Source organism: Phaethon lepturus, unplaced genomic scaffold, assembly GCF_000687285.1.
Source record: "Phaethon lepturus isolate BGI_N335 unplaced genomic scaffold, ASM68728v1 scaffold4414, whole genome shotgun sequence".
Lineage (NCBI taxonomy): Eukaryota > Metazoa > Chordata > Aves > Phaethontiformes > Phaethontidae > Phaethon > Phaethon lepturus.
This window is the reverse complement of record NW_010532538.1, coordinates 201564-225512: the sequence shown is the minus strand read 5'-3', so window position 1 is coordinate 225512 and position 23949 is coordinate 201564. Positions and strand designations below refer to the sequence as shown.

The 23949-nt window shown below is 40.1% G+C and overlaps 1 protein-coding gene across 1 annotated transcript in view; it reads left to right on the top strand.

The window, feature by feature from the left end:
- Window positions 1-23949, top strand: part of GMDS (GDP-mannose 4,6-dehydratase) — a gene marked incomplete at both ends in the record, with an annotated part of 183427 nt that overhangs the window by 17449 nt on the left and 142029 nt on the right. Inside the window, one exon of the mRNA XM_010284859.1 lies at window positions 12005-12132. Coding sequence (XP_010283161.1) covers window positions 12005-12132 — 128 coding nt within the window. The remainder of the gene's footprint in view (window positions 1-12004; window positions 12133-23949) is intronic.

Sequence of the window (23949 nt, the reverse complement as noted above, 5' to 3'; positions counted from 1 at the left end):
GCTGGGCTATTGGGTCCCTTTTGTTTATTCCTGCCTTGAGTTATCTTCCAGGTCCATGTGTCCTGTAAATCAGGTATGATACTTTCTGCCAGATATCCCTTGTACCTGAAACACTGGGCAGTGTAAACTTTTTTTTAAAACTCGCATGAATAATTGCCAAAAGGTGGTAGCTACAGTATGCCCAACAAATGCACATTATGAATGGTCCTCTTTTTAAGCCTAGAATTCCTTTAAACATGCCTGTTGGGTTTTGAGTACCTGCAGTTAAATGGTGTTGCTTTTGGCAGGGCTTGGTGAGCAAATGAGGCATAATCTCTCTGATCTCAGTAGTCTGGTCAGCCAGCCATGACATTCTCAGTGTCTTTTCTTTCTACACCCTGTCTGAACAGAGCCATAACCCAGGCAGCTCTCAGTGGGGTTGCCAAAGATTACCATGTGCAGTGAAGCAGCAGATGGCAGGACAGTGGAAAATATGCAGTCCCAATCCCTGGGTTCACGTGGGGTTCAGGGTTAAATTTCAGTGATTTCCCTCCCTGCTCTCGAGCCCCTCGATAAACTGCCCTTTGAGATACAAACTCTTCAGTGTGCATTGGGAAACTATTTAAAATTCGGTTTTGTACAGTTTTGGAAGTGGGTTCTGGACTGCAGCAGGAAATTTAAGAATTCTGTGGTCACAGCAGTTACAGTCTTCCTCACCATCCAAAGCCATTAGTGTGGGCATAAGAAATGAGATAAATATGAATACATCCTGAAAACATGGAAGGAGGGGGAAAAGGAATATTGCAAACTTGATTAGCTCAATGACTGAACGAGGAGTGCCTCTACAAACTTAACTCAAACTTGTGCCCATGTGTTCTGATAAAGCCCCTGTTTGCACTTTTGTTTTTTCCCCCCACGGGCTCCCTTGTCATTATTCCTTGCGCAGGACGAGAGTTCTCACCTGAATGACTAGATGTTCAGTCTCTGGGGGGCGGAGGGCAAGAAAGGAGTTCTTTACTCTTCCAGGGTACTTCTCTCTCATTGTTTCACAAATATCAAGATACTTAACTTTCTCAAATTCCTGTAAGACATTGTCATTTTATCCCTATTTTGCAGATGAGAAACTAAGATGTGAAAAAAAAAAAAAAAAGAAAAGTCTGCGCTGGTTGATTGATTGGATGATGTTCAGAATAAAACTCCCATCTGTTTGCATCTGAGGGCTTGGTAGTCAAGACACAGAGGAACATGCAGTGGTGATTCAAAGAGAACCTTGATTTAGGGACTTTCTAAGCACCTTTTCAGAATTTGCAGAAGAAACCAGGCTTTTATTAATTTTTCCACGGCAGCATTAATCAGACTGAACTGTGAAGCCATCATTTCTTTTTCTGCAGTTCTTGCATCTTTGCTTAGCTTCAGACTCCATAGGACCCCTGCCTACTTAATTTCTCACAAGGCAGTAGTGGCTGGTCTCAGAGCAAGTCTATCCTCTGCACAGGGGGCAATCCCATTAGGAAAAAAAATTACAATATGTAATTAAGCTAGATGTGTTTTGTGAAACCGTATCATTGTGCACTCAAAAACAACACTGGTGCATGTAGTCCTGACTTTTAGTGCTAGAATTTACAGCTCTCTCCCTGAACATGTACAGAGTGTGTGTATGTGCATGTGTGTGTACCCGAGAGCATGCACAGCTACCTGTGGGGATATTAAAAGTATGTGAAAGGTCCCACTGAAATACAAAGCCAGGAAATTCAGAATTGGGCTAACTTTCTGTCCTGGTTTCACCCCATTGTGCTCAAGCATTGTAGGCATCTCAGAACAGCAGGTGATCTGCCTGCCTCTTCTGTTCCTAGAGGAAATGTAAACTAACTTAAATGGGAAATATCACAAAAACAGGATAACAATGAATTTCAGGAGTCCACAAAGGAAGAAGCGTTCTTAAAAATACTGACATTAAAACAGTAGTGAGCATGACAACTTGAACTGTAGTAAATGGACATTTAATTTAGATGGTCTGGGTTTTGCCATTTAATCACTTTCCAAATGTTTTGTTTCACATTTTCTTATGCAAAATTTTTGTGGTCATTGGACGTCTTAATGGTGGAATGTTTAAGTTTGGATTCTTCTTTGTAAACTTAAGTAATCTGACTTCAGTGAAACTGCACCAATTTATCTTGCCAGAAAACTGAGTTCTCTGGGTTTGTAGCTGCATATTTATTTTTATTTAATTTAGGTATTAATTACACTAGAGAAACATTATTCCCACATGGAAAGAATACAAAAGCGGGATTCAATTTCAGTGGCAACATTAAAAAAAAAGGAATATTCATTGAAATGTATGTACCTTTCAAAAAGCTGCAATTTTACTATTTTTCCTGTGTTCAAGTGACTTTCACAGTAAGTACACCGTCCATCTCTGCCTCAGTGCCTTTTTTATTTTAAAGTGAAAATTAGCAATATGCCCAGGGTTTTTCCCAGAGGGGGGTTCGCTCTCAGCAGCAGCTTTTATGCAACCTCCTGACGTATCTTTTCTGCCTGCAGGAGAGCTGCCGCTCTGCCTGGTGGCATTTCCAATTTTGGGTTTGGGTGTGGAAGCCGTAGCACCCTTGCTTAACTTCAGGGTCCCCCGAGAGCGATCACGGCCTGCTCTGAAATAAGGACATAACTTTTTATGGGAAGTTTAGGCAGCTGGTAGTAACTACAGCTAGGTGAAATGATGTTTTTGTTGGCTCCCTGAATACGGGGGGTGAAGACAGCTAGGCCAAACATCTCCAGGTCTTTCAGGAGCAGAAGGGACATGCTGTCTTTGTTGGCTTGCACTCTTCCTGGTGTGTTGTCAGCTTGCCTCTGCCTTGCCCTCCTATCCTCTTCTTAAACTGCTAGATACTTACTTTGAAGCTTGTTTCAAGGGGGTTTGTTGTTAAAATACTACATTTGAAGGGTGTTGCTTTGGTTTCATCCAAGATACTGACTTCCAGCGTTGTCCTGTTCTGTCCTCAGCAGCCCCACTTGTCCCTGTGCAGAAGCAGAGCTGGGGAACTGGGGAGAGCTGGGGCAGCCAGAGTGGGATGAAAGCACCGCGAGCCGATCTCATACCCCTGGTCACACACCAGCTTGACTGCATTACCGCAGCACACGCTGTGAAGATTTTTTTTAGTCTTCTGTCAGAGCCATGCATTTGCCTGTTATGAGTGTGAAGGGGTATCTGTAGCTGGAACAAGTCTTCCTTGTACTGGTAATTGCAGACCATCGTGACTGATGGCTTGTACATTGAATTGTTGGGATCATCACTGGTGTGGGAGACGTACTTACCACGTCCTAGCTGAGAATCCAGTTATTCATAACACAGAAGATGGAAGGAAATGTAGCGCCTTGCATTTTATGTGCCCTGTTCAAGTGCTAGGAAAAACTGTGCCTCCTGTATTTGCAGAAGCTGAGATTTCTTTCTCTCGTTCCCTCTAGCTCTCACTACTCCCCACCTTGTTACTTCTCAGTGAGCTGTTTGCAGCTCTTTCCAGCTCCCTGGAAATATGGTACAACTGTGTTTCAGGACCTCCTCTTGGCGGCTCCAGGACTCCTGTAGCACAGGGCAGTTTATGAAAATTGAAATACATTTACCAAATGATGTATGGAGGGCTCAAAGAGTGCCTTGAGGACTAGCACTGTCACAAAGCTAACAAGGAGAAAGTCCTAAGAGAAAAACTGTTAGGCAACAAAGCTCAAAAGGGAGGTACATGGATTTTAGGAACATCTTCAGTTGTAATGTCTAAGTGTCAAACCCGTCTAGGACTGCTTATTAGTTTGTGTGGGAGGCAAAGTTTCATATAAGTTATTTGGCTGCAGCTGGATCATTTTTGTCTCTCCAAGAAAATACATCAGCACTGACTCAGCAAAGTTGTATGCCGCTGTGATTGGTTTCAAGGCTAGCTCTTATTACAGTCTTTTGCCTTCAGTAGAAGTAAATGAAAGTTCTTTTACTCCTGACTTGAAGCAAAATGACACATTTTATACTCATAAATTTGCACATGAAAAGATAGCGCTCGTGTGGGTGAGCAGAAAGACACAGAAGACCTGTGCAAAACTTTGATTTTACAGCGACCCACCACAAGCTGATGTCCCAGCCACCTGGAGAGGCTGAGAGACCAACCAGACTTAGTCCCTCAGAGGTCAGAAGGTCCAAGAAACTGTATTAGTCAGTCATATGTCACCAGGTAAGATTAAAAGCCTTGCCTACTTCATCTCAAGGGAGTGCTAGGGTAAAGGCTGAATGTCTCAGCTTGAACCATCAAGCAGCACCTTTTTTTGATGTGCTACTGGTTGCTGAGAAGATGGAGGAGGGGAAAGACAGGGAGAAAAGAAAATGGATGTTAAATTTAAGGGAACAGATGTCTGAACTTTAATAGTTATTTAACAAGATAAGTTAAAATCTGGATTTTGTGCAAGTTGCCTTAGACTGTATGATATTTCCATTTTGTACAAATGATGCATTTTCCTTTTGGCTGCATACATTTCTAGCTATTGTCGCACCAATTCAGCAAAGCATGTACTTAACTCCAATTGTTTACACACGCTTAAACAATATAAAGAGTCTGTGCTGATGGGCAAGCACACTCATGCTTACCCATAGACCATACACGCAAGGACTTGTCTAATTCTGTGACAGCTTAAATGAGAGGTTAATTCAATAACATTAGTTGTTCAATTTCAAAAGTACTGCTTAAATGAGTGTTAACAAATCAGAGCGGCTAAATACATTTACCTTTGTTTTAAAATTTAGTGCATATGAACTGTGATTAAGAAATCAAAGTGAATGGTTTGGAGCAAAAGGTTAAGTTTTCTGTAAGCGAAATGCTGCTCTGTTTATGTAAGTGCCATTAACAGCACAAACTTGGGAACAGGAATAACACTTTTACATATTGTTTTCAGTATTAATGTTTGGTTTTTCCTTTATAAGAATCTTTGATGCCTCACCTTTTCCTGTCCAGTGTACAGTTCCTGCAGGGAAAATATTTTAATTTAAGAAAAATTATATGGAGGAAATATACTAAAATAGCACCTTTTACCCAGCAGTTATTGCTGGTATGTCACCCTATCCTTTTAACAAGCCCATATAATAGATCTGAGGCGTGTAATTATTCCTGAATAAGGGCATTTTTTAATGTGAAATCACATCACTTTGTGTTACACATTACACATGCAGATTGTCTGCTAGTTAAATGTCATTTTTTCACAGTTACTTTAGAGAACTGCGGCCGTGTAGTCACAGAAATCATCCTGCCATTGTTCTTTGGGAGGTGGAAACCTATATCTGTTTGTACGCAAAACAGTGGCGAAGAGTTTAAAGCGCTGATGACAGATCCCCAGCGGAGGGTTAGCTCCGCTGAATCACAGGGGAGCACAGCTCATGTGCTGTGACAAACATCACCTCTGAGTCTCATCCTCTGGTGGTGGTTGGTAGGTCTCTCGCCCTATTTTCCTGTGCTGCTTCTATGGGGCTTACTAGTTGTCCCTCCAGGTAAGCTTCATGCTATCTTTCTGCACACTGGGAAAAAGAAAAGTCTCCCTACTTTCTGCTCCCCCTCCCAATTTGTCGTTCCTCACAAGATTAAGTGTCTCCCACTCTTACTTTCCCCTCAGGTTATAAAAATCATCATTTTTTGTTGCCTCCATGCCTAGTTCATATGACCTCCCGTTGCCCTCAGCTGTCCAAATGTTCTCAGTGCGCAAGTGGATGTCGGGGGCAGCAGTGGACTTGGGTTGAAGAGCATCAACCCCCTCCATTGTGCTGCCCTCCTGCTGCTGATGCTTCCTACCCGTCCGTGCCTTTACCTTTCTGCCTCAATCTCCTCATTTTTAAAATGCAGGTAGTAGTGTATTTTCCATTACCCAAGGAATTCCATCAAGTGTGGTTCAAATGGAAAATGGGGCCAACCAGACTTACCACATTTTACTTTTGGCATTGGAAAGTTCAAAATGTGTGTCAATGTATTATAATTCAATTGATATGCTGATTAATGTCTTTGTTAGCAATATTTAGAGGAATGACTACCACTTCATTTTATTGAAATTACACAGTTAAAGTAATACCAAATGAGGATCACTTGATAAGGAGGGACAATTTTATCCTCATGTTATTGGACTGTTGCTTTCAATCTTTGATATGTGGATTTTATTGTTACATGATTTTTTCCCAGGGAGTTGATGAAGAATAACCTTTAGAAACAAGCCTATTATCGGTAGCTTTATCTTCCCTGTTTAAAGATCTCACAAGTCCATTGGAAAATAGTTGGGGTTATGTACACTGAAAATGTTTGAAAAACATTGCAAATGTATTAAAAATCTGATAAACCCACCATCATAAGATACTATTACAATTTTAAAGGACAGAGAAATGTTATGATGAAGCAAAGTATTTCCAGCTATGCTATACAGGATTAAAATGTAAGGATTAAAGCACTGTATCTCATGTTTCAGGAAATAAAATGATTTATTGCTCAGGTCAGGAAGATGTTTCCCATGCAGTGCATGACTTTACAATGAGTTGCTTATGAATCATATCACCCTTATTTCATATATATTTCATTTTGAAAAAATGTGAGTGTGGACTTTCTGGCAAGCTCATCCAAATGTAGCTGTACTTGCTGTGTAAAATTTACAGGACATTATGAAGAGCTGGGAAGGAAAAAATCACCTTTAACAGTGGTGTTTCCTTTGTTTCCGAACAGTGATGTTTCAGCTTTGTATATCCGTTGTTGTGAGAACAATTTGTTATTTTAAACTGAGAGTGGATTCACAATTAAAATGCATGAGTGTTCAACATACTAAGTAGCTGTTTTACTAGTTTTATCAAAATGCAGTACTGTGTCAGTTGTTTCAATCAAGATACAGTAGAAATTCCATTTAAACCCAAAATATGGAAGGTTAATTTAAAAATCTGTAACTTGCTTTTTCATATGGTTTACATTGACATAACTCCATTGACTTCGGACTAGCTGTTAACTGATTCTCATCAGCATAAGCTAATGGAGACTCTGGACTTCTTTTCTTAGAAAAACTGGGTGTAGCTTTGTTTTATAATTTCAGCTTGTTACAAAAATGGAAAAGCTTCTAATAGAATGGAAATTATGAACAGTGTGGATTTTCAGGCAATCAAAACATTTTAATGATCTCATTAAATGTATCATTTACAAAGTATATATGTTAAAAGAAATATGTTCCTTTGGGTTTGTAGAAGCACTGGGTACACAATGTGTTTGAACATGTTAGGCTTCCACTAGAATCTGTGCCAGAACTGTAGAAACTTGGAGAGAAGAAAAAAAAAAACCCTAACACCCTTTTTCTTGTGCCAGCAATCTTTAAAGACAGAAACCTTTTTATCATATTTTACGCAATGAAGAAAAAGATGTTATGGTGACTTGGTAGGCTGTGCTAGGACAGTATTTCCACTAATAACGTTTAATAGTAATACTTATCTATCAGATCGTTCTTTTATGGTGTTAATAGGATTAATGATGGATTTTTCTCATGCGTGATACAGCTAGTGTTTTGCAGGGGTAGCAGTCTTCCTAAGACCACAATTTTGTCGTCTGATGTTTTCTATGTAGCCTTGAGAGGTTGGAAAATGAGGGTTCTTGAAAAGAAATAGTTACTCTAACAGTTCTTAAAGCTGCTTCACCCATTTGGCCGCTTCTTACAAACTACAGATTCTAGAGAAACACAGCCAGTTTCCTGATGATACACGAAGGGTGAAACCCCAGTGCTGATGAAAGGAATGGGGTACTGATGCAGAGACCCAGATTGTTTTCTCTCAGGGCATCTAGCTTTGGCACTGTAGGTGCGTTGGGAGCGTGCTTCCTAAAGCAATAGTTTTAATATGTGTTAATGAGAAGATGTGTCCGGCTTTCAAAACTGTGTCTTTGCCAGATGTTGGCAGTGTCCTTCTTGGAGGGATGAGCTCGGCGAGCTGTTTTCCACCCTGAGCCAGGAGGTGCAGCGGGCGACGGACCAGGGCTGGAGAGCAGAAGCTATTGCATTATATATCTGCTATTTCTTTTTATTGTAGCATTGCTCCTATAGTGGTTTGCTGACAAGTTATGTTTTACAGATCAAGCCTGCTTGATGAGGAATCCTTGCTTAAAATTGTATCTAGGATAAATCAGGTTTGTAAATCAGACCTTATGGTTCCTATTGGAATGCTAATGATCTCAGAGGGAGGGCTTGGGTTTTGAAAACAAATCTAAGCTAATGCCCAGGGTTCCTGAAAGAGCTGTTAATATCTTGAAAAGTCATGTTTACGGCCTCTTTTAAAATGTAAAAACTTGTCAGTCACTGCTCAATCAAGGCTGTTCCGAACTGCTGAAATGTGTGGACACACCAAGGCATCCTTTGCAACCTTTGGCTGGATCTCTGCTTTTGCAGCACAGCAATTCCAGTGCTCTCAGTAGCAACGCAAACCAGAGCATAATTTGGCCCGTCATGGTTTGGATGTATTTGCTGCACAGATTACTGTGCAAGGCAGTTAGCCCAGCACACTTGGCCCTATCGAGGGAGCAAGAATTGACTCTTTTCCTGCTTATTGTAGGACAGTGAGTTCCCAGAACAGTGCCACTCTCACACATTTTGAATAAATGTTCAAATAAGTCAAAATATATCATGCATTTCTAGTTTTGAACACTCTACATTCGTACCAGGTGTGAGCGGGGAGGTGTGTTTAACAAAACCTCTCTGAACTGAGGAAGCAGTACAAAGCCAGGAGACAAAGATGGGACTCTGACCTCTCTTCCCCACCAATCTAAGCCAGTTTCCGTTGCTACCATGAACACATTTCCAGGTGAATTAGTAATGTTAGTAGCATAATAATGTAGGCCTTACTCAGCTGTAACAGCTGGTGGCATTTTAGCTGCTGCATCATCTTGATCCGATGAAAATCAACATAAAGGGTGAAGTGGTTAACACACCTGCAGCTCTGTTGATGCTCTTACTGGTACTAACTGGCCATTCCATGGAGGAAAATGCTGTTGTAGGTTCAACATTAACAAGTCCTCAATACCTCTTGAGGAAGAAGGAAGCTAACCATTTCTGTGTCTCAAAAGGCACTTTGTATTCAGTTATATAAAGATATATGTAGCACTCTGCATAGACCTTTAGATACAATCATTCCTGAGGAAAGAGACATTAGTCTGCCAAGTTTCAGGCCAAAGCAAGATTTTATAGTTGGATTGCAAACCCCTAGGACAAGGCTTTATAAAGGAAATGCTGACGTAGCATTTTGTATGACTCCAGTGGGCATCAGCTTAAATTCTAGTTATGATGTGCATTTAACGGCATGGGATCAAACCTATAGTGTCATGGGATATTTTAAGATACTGTCTTTGAAGAGAATCTCTATTTAAACATTATTTAATTTAAATGCTTCTGAAATGTGCCATTCAGTCCTTGGTTGCATGAAAAAAATTCTAATCACATTTCTCAAAATGAACAGTAGCACAGTTTTATTCCACAGCTTTCATGTTGAGGTGCTTCCAAGGAGAGGGTTGGTATTATTTTGTTGAAGCCCTACTGGAATATTTCTGGAGAATCAAGGTTTTCATTTTTCACTGTAGTGCTCTTTAATTCTTCATTTCAGCCTTTTGAGGTATGTTCTGATTTTGCTTGGAGAACTTTGAAGATAGTTTCTCTCCTGTTATCAGTGACTCTGCAAGAACGCTACAGTTACTAGTATCTGCTGCATTGTGCTAGATAAACCTGCTTTTTCTTGTGCAGTATCTTTCATATGTTTCAAGTTAAGTAATGGAATTTCTCTCTCTCTCTCTCTCACACACACACAACATAATATGCTTTTTTTTTTAATGCTAAGGAAGTGGTTGGTCCAAAATGGAAGCTGACATTCATTAGTCGTATAGGTTGACAGTAAAACTTGCTTTACTGCAGATGATAACTAGAACTCTCACTGCTTTTATTGCAAATGGGAATGTAGCATCAAAAACAGCCAGTTTTGCTTATTACTCAGTTGCAGTCTGGAATGTAAAGCTGTATGCTTTATCCTAGAAACAAGCTTCTCCTTCAACTCTGATTTATTGATGAATAATGCTAACTAAATGATTTCAGTGCAGAAGTTAGGAAGTTTCAGAGCTAATCCTAATAAGTTTGTGTAATAGTTTTAATCTATTTTTAATTAATTATTAATAATCTCTGTGAAGATCTCAAAGCACTTTGACAACGTAAAAAATGGAAACAATCTTTGGCAAAGTACCAGTCTGACTAAACTAAAGAGACTCTGTCACTGGTTTCTGTTTAAGCCAGAACTCCACTCCTGCTGCAAGGCCATCCAGCCAGGAACAGAGCAACCACAGTACTTTGCTTTCAGAAATTACAATAGCAGAGTCACAGTGTCAGTCCTGTGGTTTGCTCTGTTTTATCTTTGGGATAATTGTATTTCTCCTGTTGAGTATGCAGGATGCAGTCTGGAAAAAGGGCTTGGGCTTTCATCTTGCGGTTGACTCATTTGTCCAGTTTTTGAGGAATATTTCTATTAAAAAAGACTCCCCAGTATATTTTATTTCTGAAATTTTGCAAATCACACTGATTTGTAAGCTTCCTTTATATATGAACACTTTTTCAGGGAATATGGGAAATTATATGAATTTCATCCTTCAAAAAACCAAGCACAAACTGATGGTATATTCTAAATGGCTAATAACAGGAATTCCAATTAGTTCAGCACTTGACAGAAAATTAAAATTCTATCTTAATCCTGTGCTAAGATCTGAATTATTTAATTGCTTCATTCCACATGGTTCTTAGAGGTGCATTCTTTATTTTACTTTTGGCAGTGTTAAATGACACAAGGAACTATAGTGCTCTTGACTTTACAGGAGAAACTAATAGTCTGAAAAAGACACTTCACATTAATAATTTTGCAGTAGCCTATCATTTGTCTGACAGGAAACAGAAAATATTGAGATGCATATCTCAAGAACGGAGTTCCATAATGAAAAAAATACGTATATGCATTAGATGTACAAGCTGCACTACTTAGGACTTTTGAAATTTGCTAAGAGCATTTTACAAGTGCAATCATTTTCACTTACTTTCCTGCTTTCCATTTGGATGAGGTATCATCTGTCACCACTCAATCATTTATTTTTTTAGCTATTAAAAAGGCATGTAATTTTAATTTTGTGGCCCATTAGTGTGCAAATGCCATTAGGCTGGTTTAGCCTGAACCCATGGTCTAAATTGAAATCCCTCTGCTTTTGAGAAGACTGTTGACCACGTTTTAGAAATACAGCTGTCATAATCTAAAAATCAAGATATGAAAATAACTAGAAACAAATATTGTTTAAAGCAACTATACAGGGAGCAGAAATGGGTACACAAATTTTCAAAAGCAATACAGTGAACAAAATACTGAGTTATGATAAAATAATGTACAGCCTTCAACTGATAAATCTGAAATCACAATTTCATGATCTCACTGAACCTGGGGTACAAAGAATCCCGAATAACTAGAAAAGTAGAATGTGTTGAACCATTAACAGTCCTTTGGGGAACGTGCCGTATTTGGATAGTCTCACTTTTTTTTTTTTTAATTAATAAACTAATTTATTTAGATGTATGCATTCCTTAAAAAAAAAATACGAAAAAAGAAACGGCAACAAAAAACTTGAGGGTGGTCTAAGATGTCTGTCTTCTTTATGTAACCTTTGCATTTTGTGTTTAAGAACTGACATTCCAAATGATTTTCTTTGGCTTTATGCCTGGACTGAATACTGAGGCAGCAAATTAGGAATGCTTAAGAAGTCCCACAAAGAGAGATGTTTGCTGTGAAAGTACAGCTAGTGTGACACTTGCACCGGAGGCTTCTTAGCCGACTCAAACGATAAATGATGGCATGGGGTCTAGGTGGTGTGAGGGTAGAGAATGAAAACTGGAAATACCATGTGCTGAGCTATACAAGGTGTTTCGTGTGGCCAGTTATCTGCCGCTGTGACTATGCTGATGCAATCTTTTATTTCTATTCCAGGGGCTAACTTCGTTACTCGAAAAATTAGCCGGTCAGTAGCAAAGATTCATCTTGGACAGCTGGATTGTTTCAGCCTGGGCAATCTGGATGCTAAGAGGGACTGGGGCCATGCCAGGGACTACGTTGAGGTAAGGTGTGGGCCACATGCCTTTTTCTGAATCGTCTTCATGGTGGGCATAATGCTTATTGCTGTAACTTGGTTATGGTCCATGGAGGGCTATCTCAGGATGTTTTTGCCTGTTGAGGCCTGTTAATTTTGTCTTGCTCTTAATTTCAGACTAGGGAATTTAGTAACACAGCAGTCTACCCCAGGCATGACCTGAGCAGAAAAATACATCTTTGGGTTTACATTCCTTGACTGAATTCCTTGGAGGAGGGGGCTGACTATAAAGTGCATCTATTTTAGACTATTTCTCCCATTGTTTTGACAAATTTTATGACTAATATTAAGATTGAAGCAAGACACAATATGAACTGAAGTCAAAGATCCTGCTGGCAGTTGATGGCCTTTATTATAATGAGGCAAGTATGCTGTATATATTAATGATCAAAGGTCTGGCTGGTTATACATGAGAAAGAAGTATCACAACACAGTTGTGCCTGCATCTAGTGTCTGAAATGTTTTCATAGTCAGGATTTGTTTCTAATTTTATTCTATGCATCTACTTAAGCAGACAAACAAACAATACCCCTGTATTGTATTACAAGGAGACGTGAATGACCGTGTAGGAAATATTGTCTTTTCCCCAGGAGACTTTTGTCCCCAATTTGGTGCTTAAAGATTTCCTGCGGTCATTGGACTATTTCTGTCTTTTAATAATTCCTTGCTGGGAAACCGGATTTGTCTTCACCATTCATTGATGTAATTTAAAAAGATGATGACTGTTTGTTTTGTTTTTCTGTATTACAAAGTAAGAAGCATTTCAGTAGGAAAAAGTCTGTTTGGGGATTTTTATCATAAGTAGAGATTTAAAAGGTAAAATGAAAGCTGAGCTCTCAAATCATGTTTATGGTCAAAAAGAAATAGCAAGAAAACAAAATTGTAATACCGCACTATGAACTTTTGTTCTGGAGGATATTAAAAAAAGTAAACGGCCATATAGCCCTGGCATTGAAAGGGTTACATCAAGTAAGCTAAGAAGGTGATTTTTGGCAGCCAGGTATAAATAAAGTTGGCTTTTGGTTCTGCGCTCCATTTGCATGTAAGGTCATAAGGGCACCATGAATGTCATGATTATGCCTCCATGACGATTGTTTTATATTTGTGGCTACAACATCAGTTGAAGCAGTTAATCCAGTAAACCGTCACAATCATCTTTTTAATAAAACTACTCAAGAGTGTTCATAAACTCAGCTAGCAAGTCTCAGCTGAAAGGAAGTAAAAGATAAGCCAAGTAGAATGATCAGTTGCATGAACATAATGAGCATCATTTGCTAACAGGCATTGGATATTCCATAAACACTTTGGCCATCTCATTCTAAGACAACTTGCACCAGACCATAAATCATGGGATGAATTCTGATGTCTTTTTCCATAAGGGAAATCCAGAATAACCCTCTTGTGTCTAGTGGGTCAGACCCTTGTCCTGTGTTCAAACCTTTAAAAACAAAAAGGAAATGAGAACAAATCTATCCAAAAGAATGACTAGATTTCAAGTCCATTGGCCTCCAGAAGGAATGTAGTTGTCCGAGGTCTACAACATGAACACATGTTTGTTGTATAAGTAGCACTCCAGACCTTTCAGCTACACATTTTGGGCCTCTCCCCAAATCTTCTGGAAAGAATTTTTCACTAAAATATAGTTCATCTTGAGTATTTCTCTTCCCAGAGAGGTACGCCTTCGGATAATGGGAGAGTTATTATCAATTCTCTAATTCCCTGAATATCATGGAAATGTGGTTGCAGGCAGCCTTCTAATGGCTAAAAAAGAGAGTAACTTTAAACTGGAAATAAACAATTATTTGAGGCTTTAATGGCCTGGAAAGTAGGGCTTAGAGATTTAACGTTGTTCAAATAAATACATAGTATGTTAGAAAGCATCATTGTATTTACAAGCATTTGGGGAGCTTCCTTAAGCATATGGCTGAACACATAGGGCTATATCTTATCCTCTCCATATGTACTTTTAAATCCCATCGATATTAATACAAATAACACATGTGCATATAGACTAGACCATGTACTGTGTTTTCTTTCTCCTTATTTCCTTACTAGGGATAATAATAAAACCATAAATACATTCCTTTTCATTGTTTTATAAAACATTATGGGTCGATTCCTGATCTCATGAAAGTTGATGACCAAACTCCCATTGACTTTGTGGAGAGATTGTATCCTGTATGTATTGGAGTGGAGAACGTCTGGTGGTTACACAGCACAAGCAGAAGTCAGGACTCTTGAGCTTTGATCATAGGCATTCATCTGACTGCCACTGTGATTTTGGACAAACACTTCTGTATACAATAAAGCATGGAAGCATGTGCCTTCACTGAAGCGTGTAGGTGCCCACCAAGGGATGGGCTGCCAGCATGCTCAGTGTTAACTGTTCATTGAGGTCAGCTTTAGTAGCAGGTGATTCAGAAGTTTGATATTTAAACACAGGTTCATATCAGGGGAGAATAGTTGGAATATGTGTTTGATTAGGTTTTTGAGCTGGGACTTGAACTACCACCTGCAGGAACTGAAAATCAGGTAGAGGTGGCATTGTGCTGGTGAATGAAAACCAGGAAGTCTAACTCACTAGAAAGAAAAGTTTCCGTTCAGTGTTTGAGGAGAACAAAATAGAAATAAGTAGGCAGTGAAAATTTTCTAGGATGACTGTTAGTTTTATTCTAAAATTACATTAGTAACTCTTAACATTTTTGCAGAAATTGCTGCTGCCTTTTACTCCCCCTTTCTCCATTTTTACTCTGCTGTGATCCAGCAAAAGTCTTATGGGATGGTATTAGAGATGACAATCAATGGCACTGAGTTGGAAGAGGAAAAACAATATATCAGCCCTTCTGTGTGCTGTTTTGTTATATGAGGGTAATTTATACCTTTTATTCGTTGTGGAAAGTTCTACTAAACCATTTGCTAGATATTTTCAAATATTAGAAAGCCTTAACAGTCTCACTCATTTCTATGCCATTTATAAAACATGAAGCATCATACAAATTTCCTCGGATGCTCACCCAAGAGTCTTATTTCAAATAAATATAGATTCTCAGAAACATTTCACTTGGACCATTAAAAAAAATCCATGAATAGTTGGGTTTTTTTCCATTTCCTACATGCTAAATACTGTAAATGAAGTTGTGAAGGTATATATGCAATTGAAACCTTAAAGTGGTGTTCTTGGGGAGGAAATGGACTCATTTATTTGTAACATTCTAAGGGAATAGCCAACAAATAGGACATAGTCATGTTGGAAAGTAGCTCTGGGAAAAGAGTAAGTTTGTCTTTGATAGAGTTCAACAGCTGAGGCTTTTCCTTCCTTTCCTTCAGTCTCCTCTTTATCACCCACTGATGCTCAGGTTGCCTCCTGCAGTTGCACTGCCCACGCCTGAGTGTTGTGCAGAGAGCAGAAATACGAGGAAGGGAACTGCTGCCCCACTGCAGTTTTAGCTGTGTCTGCTCTCAACAAATCATCAGTATAGTGGCATAATATCTGCTTGTTAGTTATTGTGGCTGGAACACACAGAGGCAGCATTGATGAATGCTGTGGAAAAGCCTATCAATATATATCTTGCAAAAGTAACAAAAAAAAGTCAAAGGTAACAGTTTTAATAGCCTTTAAGTATTTGTACAGATCAGAAATACTTTCTTTTGCCTTCAATAGAAATCCATCTCTTTCAAGCAATAACTACAGAAGACTCATAATTGAATCGTAATTGGCTCCGATTCAATTAATTGCAGGTCTAGTCGAATGCTTAAAATTAAGCGTATGCTTAAATTCATGGTGAAGTCAGGAACCATTTGATATTCTAAATGTATGGCAATCAGCCTCCATTAATTTATATTTAAATAATGTTTAAAAAAAAAAAAGATAACAGTTTTAAAATAAGTAATATAGTAAGTTATTTACAGTCCAACCAAGCCCATTAAGAAACTTTTTAAAGAAAGTCTTTCCATCTTAATTTTTTTTTGATTGGTACTGGTACTGATTTGCACTTTGTGATTAAAATGCACAAGAAAATAGGCAGCCATTTTTATTGTCTTAAGCCATTTTGAACATGTTGAAATTGAGATACTAAAATCTAATCTACAGTGATATCTTCTATATTTAAATCTCCAGTCAGCATTATCTGGTCTTTTATTCACGATTCTTCTATTCAGCATTTTAACAGGTAGAGATTGACCCTTGGAGACAACAGCTACCATTCCTGGGAAATTCCATTTGTGGGAAATCCCTTCTTTGTGTGTACATTTAAATATAAAAACTCTTGCTAGACAGAATTATTTTAAATTCTACTTTACTCTTGTGCATAAGAAAAGGATTCAGCCAGTGAGACTGTTGGCCAAGGAATTTCTGTTTCTGTGTTATTGTTTCCTTGGAGTGTTAAGGATGTATCGTCTTTTGAGATACATTTTACCTTAGTCTGATGAGACTTAAAGTTTTTTCTGACACATCTTTTCATCAGCCCAATGGAATACTTGCTTGTGAGAGTCTTACTTTGTTGAGGAGCATCGGTTATGAAAGTCAGTTATATATGTCTGTGTAACTATCAATACTTCATGTAGTTATGAGATTGGCTTATGAACTTAAAGGCATGTTTTTAAATGAGGATTACCCTCTTGTTATGGACTGAAGTGAAAAATATTTTTCCCTTCTTACTGCTTAGTTTTTGTGCTCAAACTTAATAATGTCTAACAAAATTCTAACAAAAGTTAAGAAAGCGTTTTAAACCCTTGTCGTGGTTTAACCCCAGCCAAAAACTAAGCCCCACACAGCTGCTCACTCACTCGTCCCAGTCAGCAGCTAAGCCCCATGTAGCCACTCGCTCACTCCCCCACAGTGGGATGGGGAGAGAATCAGAAGAGTGAAAGTGAGAAAACTCGTGGGTTGAGATAAAGACAGTTTAACAAGTAAAGCAAAAGCCGTGCACTCAAGCAAAGCAAAACAAGGAAATTCATTCACCACTCCCCATGGGCAGGCAGGTGTTCAGCCATCTCCAGGAGAGCAGGGCTGCATCATGCGTAATGGTTACTTGGGAAGACAAACACCATCACTCTGAACATCCCCGCCTTCCTCCTTCTTCCCCCAGCTTTATATGCTGAGCATGACCTCATAGGGTATGGAATATCCCTTTGGTCAGTTGGGGTCAGCTGTCCCAGCTGTGTCCCCTCCCAGCTTCTCATGCACCCTCAGCCTGCTCCCTCTTGGGTGGAGTGAGAAGCAGAAAAGGCCTTGACTGTGTGCAAGCACTACTCAGCAGTAATGAAAACATCCCTGTACTATCAACGCTGTTTCCAGCACAAATCCAAAACACAGCCCCATGCTAGCTACTGTGAAGAAAATTAACTCTATCCCAGCCAAAACCAGAACAACCCTCAATGCTGGACTTCTTTGAGTATGAAGGCAAAGATTTTTGAGCCATCCAGATACTCAAGTGTATTTTGTATATTTCCAAATGAGAACTTTTTCTTTCCATCAACTTGCTTGAGCTGGGATAATCAATAGCTCTGTTAAGTCAAACTTATCTTAAAATTATATACAGTCTGCTCTGATTGATGTGATGATCCACTGAACTGATTATCTTATTGCTGCCATCTACGTTTTATTGGGTTTGTGTGGCAAGGTTTTGGTAGCGGGGAGCTGCAAGGGTGACTTCTGTGAGAAACTGCTAGAAGCTTCCCCTATGTCTGATAGAGCCAGTGCCAGCCGGCTCCAAAATGGGCCCGCTACTGGCCAAGGCTGAGCCCATCAACAACGGTGGTAGCACCTCTGGGACAACACATAATAAGGGAGAAAAAAACCCCAAACGTGCAATTGCAGCTGGAGACAGGAGTGAGAATATGTGAGAGAAACAACTCTGCAGACACCAAGGTCAGTGAAGAAGGAGGGGGAGGAGATGGTCCAAGCACCAGAGCGGAGATTCCCCTGCAGCCCGTGGTGAAGACCATGGTGGGGCAGGCTGTCCCCCTGCAGCCCATGGAGCTCCATGGGGGTGTAGATCTCCACCTGCAGCCTGTGGAGGACCCCATGCCAGAGCAGCTGGATGCTGGCAGGAGATTGTGACCCCATGGGAAGTCCGTGCTGGAGCAAGCTCCTGGGAGGACCTGTGGGCCCGTGGAGAGAGGAGCCCATGCTGGAGCAGGTTTGCTGGCAGGACTTGTGACCCCATGGGGGACCCAGGTTGGAGCAGTCTGTTCCTGAAGGGTGGCACCCCATGGGAAGGACCCAGGCTGGAGCAGTTTGTGAAGAACTGCAGCCTGTGGGAAGGACTCACGTTGGAGAAGTTCAAAAAGACTGACATAAGGCATTAGGCCCAAGGAGTCTCCATTTACCTTTAAAAATCACCTTGTTGGCAACATAATTATTTAGTGATCAGCCGTATCAAGGAAAAGGTACAACAGGATGTTCATGGTTTTGTGCATGAAAACACCACTCAAAAAGCATCATCCGTACACCGAGCCTTGTTTTGATGCTTGCAGGTTATTTAGAATCACAGAATAGTTTGGGTTGGAATGGACGTTTAAAGATCACCTAGTCCAACCCCCCTGCAACGTGCAGGGACATCTTCAACTAGGTCAGGTTGCTCGGAGCCCCATCCAACCTGACCTGGAATGTTTCCAGGGATGGGACATCTACCACCTCTCTGGGCAACCTGTGACAGGGTTTCACCACCATTATTGTGAAAAATTTCTTCCTTAGATCTAGTCAAAATCTGCCCTCTTTTAGTTTTAAAACATTACCCCTTGCCCTATCGCAACAGGCCCAGCTAAAGAGTCTGTCCCCATCTTTCTTATAGGCCCCCTTTAAGTACTGGAAGGCTGCAGTAAGGTCTCCCCAGAGCCTTCTCTTCTCCAGGCTGAACAACCCCAGCTCTCTCAGCCTTTCATCACAGGAGAGGTATTCCATCCCTCTGATCATTTTTGTGGCCCTCCTTTGGACCCTCTCCAACAGGTCCATGTCTTTCCTGTGCTGAGGGCTCCAGAGCTTGATGCAGTACTCCCGGTGGAGTCCTACCAGAGAAGAGTAGAGGGGCAGAATCCCCTCCCTCAACCTGCTGGCCACACTTCTTTGGATGCAGCCTTGGAGAAGGTTCGCCTTTTGGGCTACGAGCACACATTGCTGGCTCATGTCCAGCTTTTCACTTTCTCAGCAGGGCTGCTCGCAATCCCTTCATCCCCCAGCCTGTATTGATACCAGGGGTTGCTCCAATCCAGGTGCAGGACCCTGCACTTGGCCTATTCACACGGGAACATTTCTTGAGCTTGTCCAGGTCCCTCTGGATGGTATTCCATCCCTCAGGCATGTCAACTGTGCCACTCAGCACGTTGTTGTCTGCAAATGTGTTGAGGGTACATTCGATCCCACTATGTCATTGATGAAGATACTAGACAGTACTGGTCCCAATATGGACCCCTGATGGCTACCACTCATCACCAAACTCCATCTGGACATCGAGCCATTGACCACTACCCTCTGGATGTAACCATCCAGCCAATGATGTGCCTAGGATAAAGGAAGTCACATCTGACCATAGTAGCTTTTTCAATCACCCGTGTAAATAATGATCCAGTTCTCAGGATGCAGTACAGCCAATGTAAGTGACCACAGCACAGGTAACTGGTCTCAAATGAAAGGTGCCAAATCGCTTTGTGAGGTCCACCAAGCACTGACCCATAGGCACTGGCATTTGCAATAGAGCCACTTCTTCCTGACACAATAAGAGTGCTGGAACAGCAGATCCAAGAAGTAGTAAAGAAGATTGTCTTCCCTCTGTTGAGTCTATAGGGAAAAGACATAGATAAGTGGATTGCCGGAGTCAATTCATGATGCTGTTGTTTTAGTAAATTATTTGCACATGTTGCAACTCAATTGAAATGTTCCAACCCTACAAAAGATTTAAAGTCTTCATATGAGGTGCGAGGTGGTGTCACTGGCTAGAAAACAGGCATCTCCCCAGCATGTGTCTCATGCAGAATTAAAATAGGATCCTGTGAGACCCCATTGTCATTTCTCTCTCTTTATTACTGTCCAGGTAGGCTCTATCAGGCTCCCCAGGCTCAGTAAGGCCCTGTGGTCCCACTTGACTCCTGGCTTCAGAAACCACTCTTTTAACTCTCTGGTTTTAGTTAAGAACTTGGGAGCTGGACTGAAGACTTTGAACATTTTCTCCACGGCTATTTCTGAGCAGTACCAAAATGAACTGTCACAAACGACAAGCATATAGTGAAGCTCTCCTCAGTGTACATTTCTTCTGCATCATCCCATGCAAGCAAGGAAAAAGCTGATCTTTAAATAATGATGTTTTTTTTTAGTTAGAGCATGATTTGATGCCAGCAAAATGTAGGTATAATTCTCAAACGTCTTATTTCATATTTTGAAAATATGAGCAAACCTTCCCTTATGAAGAGAGAACATATTTTAGAACAATTGTGATTGATAGTAATGCCAAATAAAAGCTTACATTTTGGTAAATAAAGCTGCACAATAGAAGAGTGTATAATACATTTCTTTCAGCGCTTGTAGTTTAGATTAGACTTCTTGACTATTAGAAATAGTTGCAATTCCCAGAAGAGTAACACACTGTCATTAATTTTATTCATGTAGATGATGTCTGCACTGAAGAAAAGCAAAACAAAACCAAGTCCTTCATGGTTTTTGAAACAGTGAAGTCTGTAAATAATGTTTCTAAATAACTACAGCATAAGTGAGAAAATTCAAACATGCTTTATACATGTGTATGTGCACACACCCCCCCCACCTGTATATTTAAGAGGTGCACGTATGTGGTATTTTCTCTTTGAGTTTGATATGGTTGCTAATAAGAGATTGAACAAGAAAGCAAGTAGTTTATTACAATAGACATGAATTGTCTCCATATTCAAAACATAAAAATGAGGAAAGAAAAGGGTTTTAATTACAATATGTAGGTGTTCTGTCTAATGCACATCATATGGTGTTGATTTCCAGCAGCAGTGCCTACTGCAAGTGTTGCTGTTAGACCTTTTCCTTTCAGAAAACTATCCTGATCTATTTCAGAACTACAGCACCATTTCCCCCTTTTTATTTTCTTGCAGACATTTTTTATGTGAGAGGAATATAATTGTAAAAAGATATTTTTCTTATTTACATAAATTTTCCTCTAGCTTGCTTTTTCACCACTTTTGTGTTTGACCTATTAGTGTTTTTAGGCTTTACAAAGCCAAAAAAAGTGCTTTCCTCAGCAAAACCATCTGGTTTAGTTTCCTGTGCCTCAACAATGATATGTGTATTATTATCAAGGCCACCCCAGTGCTTTTCTAAGTGGTCTTGTTGCAGCGGTGGTCTTACAATTCAATTGGAGTGATGGAAAAGTTAGACTAAGGCTTCTTTCAAGTATAAGGTTTCCAGATTGATAAATTATGTATTGTTGTCATATTTCTGAGACTGACCTATTATGCCATTGTAGCTTGAATGCAGTATCTCTTCAAATAACACAAGAGTCCTCCTGACAAATTCTGCTTTTGCAGCATGTTCTTCTTATAGAATACCAAATTAAGGCACTTTTCAGAAGTAACTTTAAATGCATGCTGTGTTCCTATGATTTTAGTTTTCTGCTTTGTCTGGCAATGTGTGGAAAAACAAGTAAAAGTATGACATGGTCCATGTTTAGGAGCTATACTTATGCTTGTGATAGGATCAGAAGAAAACATACAGATGCTAGCAGAGAGACTATATAATGTAGTATATATACCATCATTGCAGTCCATGTCAGTGCATGCTGCGGGACAATGTTTACTCATTACCAGGTGGCAATACAACACCAGGGTAAAAACAAACCAGATTTTTTTTAAAAAAAGGTCTTTTCCACCTTCCAGTCTATCTTGTAGGTTGTTTTAACTTGGGGCAACTGCAGATGAGACTGTGGGAAAGACATTAATCTCAAAGGGGAGATGGGATTGCCTGGACCCAGGGAGCGAGTACACCAGACAGCCTGCTCAAGGCTGCAGTTGCGCCTGGAGGGAAACCACTGTCCCGTCACGGAATGGAGTATGTTCACCGTAGAGTGAATCTTCACAAAATTTGACAGCAAAGGTCTCACAAGCCTCTCTTGGGTATATGTAAACCATTTTTTTTTTTTTCATTTTAGTCCACACAAAGTTTATGAATTGGGCAAGTTCAAGGCAAATTGGATGGAAATATTCTCATAAACATTCTCTAGCCCTCTGCATGCAAAATTTCAAATACTTGCTGTACAACAAGGAAACGCTGAATTCATGGGAAAAAAAAATTGAGGTTTATGAAGGGGTTAATACAAATGAAACATATTCTTTAATCAGCTGAATCATTTCAGCTGACATTTTTCCTTCCTTTCTTTGCTTTTTTTCCTATCGTGAGTTGGGGGGGAAAAAAAAAAGAGAAAAAACCCCCACACAGCCAGGTGTGTCTACCTTTGAACTCAGAAATTTTTTATTCAGTCAGATGGTATTTGGCAACATTTCAAAGAACGGGAAGCAGCATCTTTTATTGGTAAAAGTTAAGCAACATTAATAACAGGTACTGCTACCAGCCCCACCTGTAATAACCCAGATAGTTTCTCTTTATTAACTATTCTATGATTTACAGATTTATTTGAATCCTAAAGTAATGCACCACATTCTGAGAAAGCTGTATAACACAGTTGGGTTTAATTTTAATAAGGGGAAAAAAACGTTTAAAATGGATCATTAAAATTTAATGAGGACATTTTTAAAACCTTGTAATAGTTCAATTTACACTGGAAGTCAAAAATAGTTAATGATGGTGTTATGTCTGTGTGGTAACATCCTCACTATACAGTAATTGTTTTCATTTGAAATGAAGCCAGTAAAACATCATGGGCAGTACATTCCCAGAACCAAAGTTTTTAGCCCTCTAACAATTTCAGGTCATTCCACTGGAAGAAGAAGTATTTCAGAGGATAAATTAAAATGTCAGGGCTCACTTTTATTGTACTCTAGCTGTTAATATTCTGTGTATTATTAAGAAGACTGGTTATCAGCAGAGTGACTATTCTTTCCTGATCTGAGTATGGGAAAAAAATACAATTTTTTTTGTGTGGGAAACATTCCCTAAACCTACAGGGTGCACTTAATATGCCACTTTTAGCGGAAATACTTGAATTTTAGCTGTAGGTGTTTTTGGATGAAGCCTTGACCTAACAGCCAACATTAATGGTCCAGAGATAGAGCAGCTGAACTTTCCAGTTGGCCTTCTTTGGCCAACATTAAACTTCCTCTGGGGATGGTCGACTTGGTTAACTGGTTTAGTATGTGAAGACAGCTTATTGCTGTCATGTACTTGACTCCTCTCTCTCTTCCTCTCAAAAATCCATGTGATTTCTGCAACAAGTTCAATTGTTTGTTTCCTCAGGAGTATGAGGAGTGTTACATTTGCAAAGTAGGTGAGTGACATCGGCGCTTCCTTATCCCCCCCTCCCAGTCAGCTCAGCAGTGTGGCTGGGATGGCTTTGCCTGCAGCCATTGAAGAGGAGAATAAGGCAAACAGCTGATCCCTGGCATCATCCTGTGCTTGTGGCTTACATGAGGGTCATGCCAAGCAGCTGAAGGTTCCCTCAAACCCTCACAGTGCTTTCTCCTTCATGCCGGTCAAGGCTGACTGGTGCAGGGGAGCCCAGCAGCTGTCCTTCCCCACCCGGCCTGCTGATGCACAGGGTAACTCCTGGTGCTGGTAACCTTGGGTGGCCATTTCATTGCTTCTAGTGAAATAAGGATTTTGGTGGTGTTTCTTAAGTGAGTAGGCCCATGTATC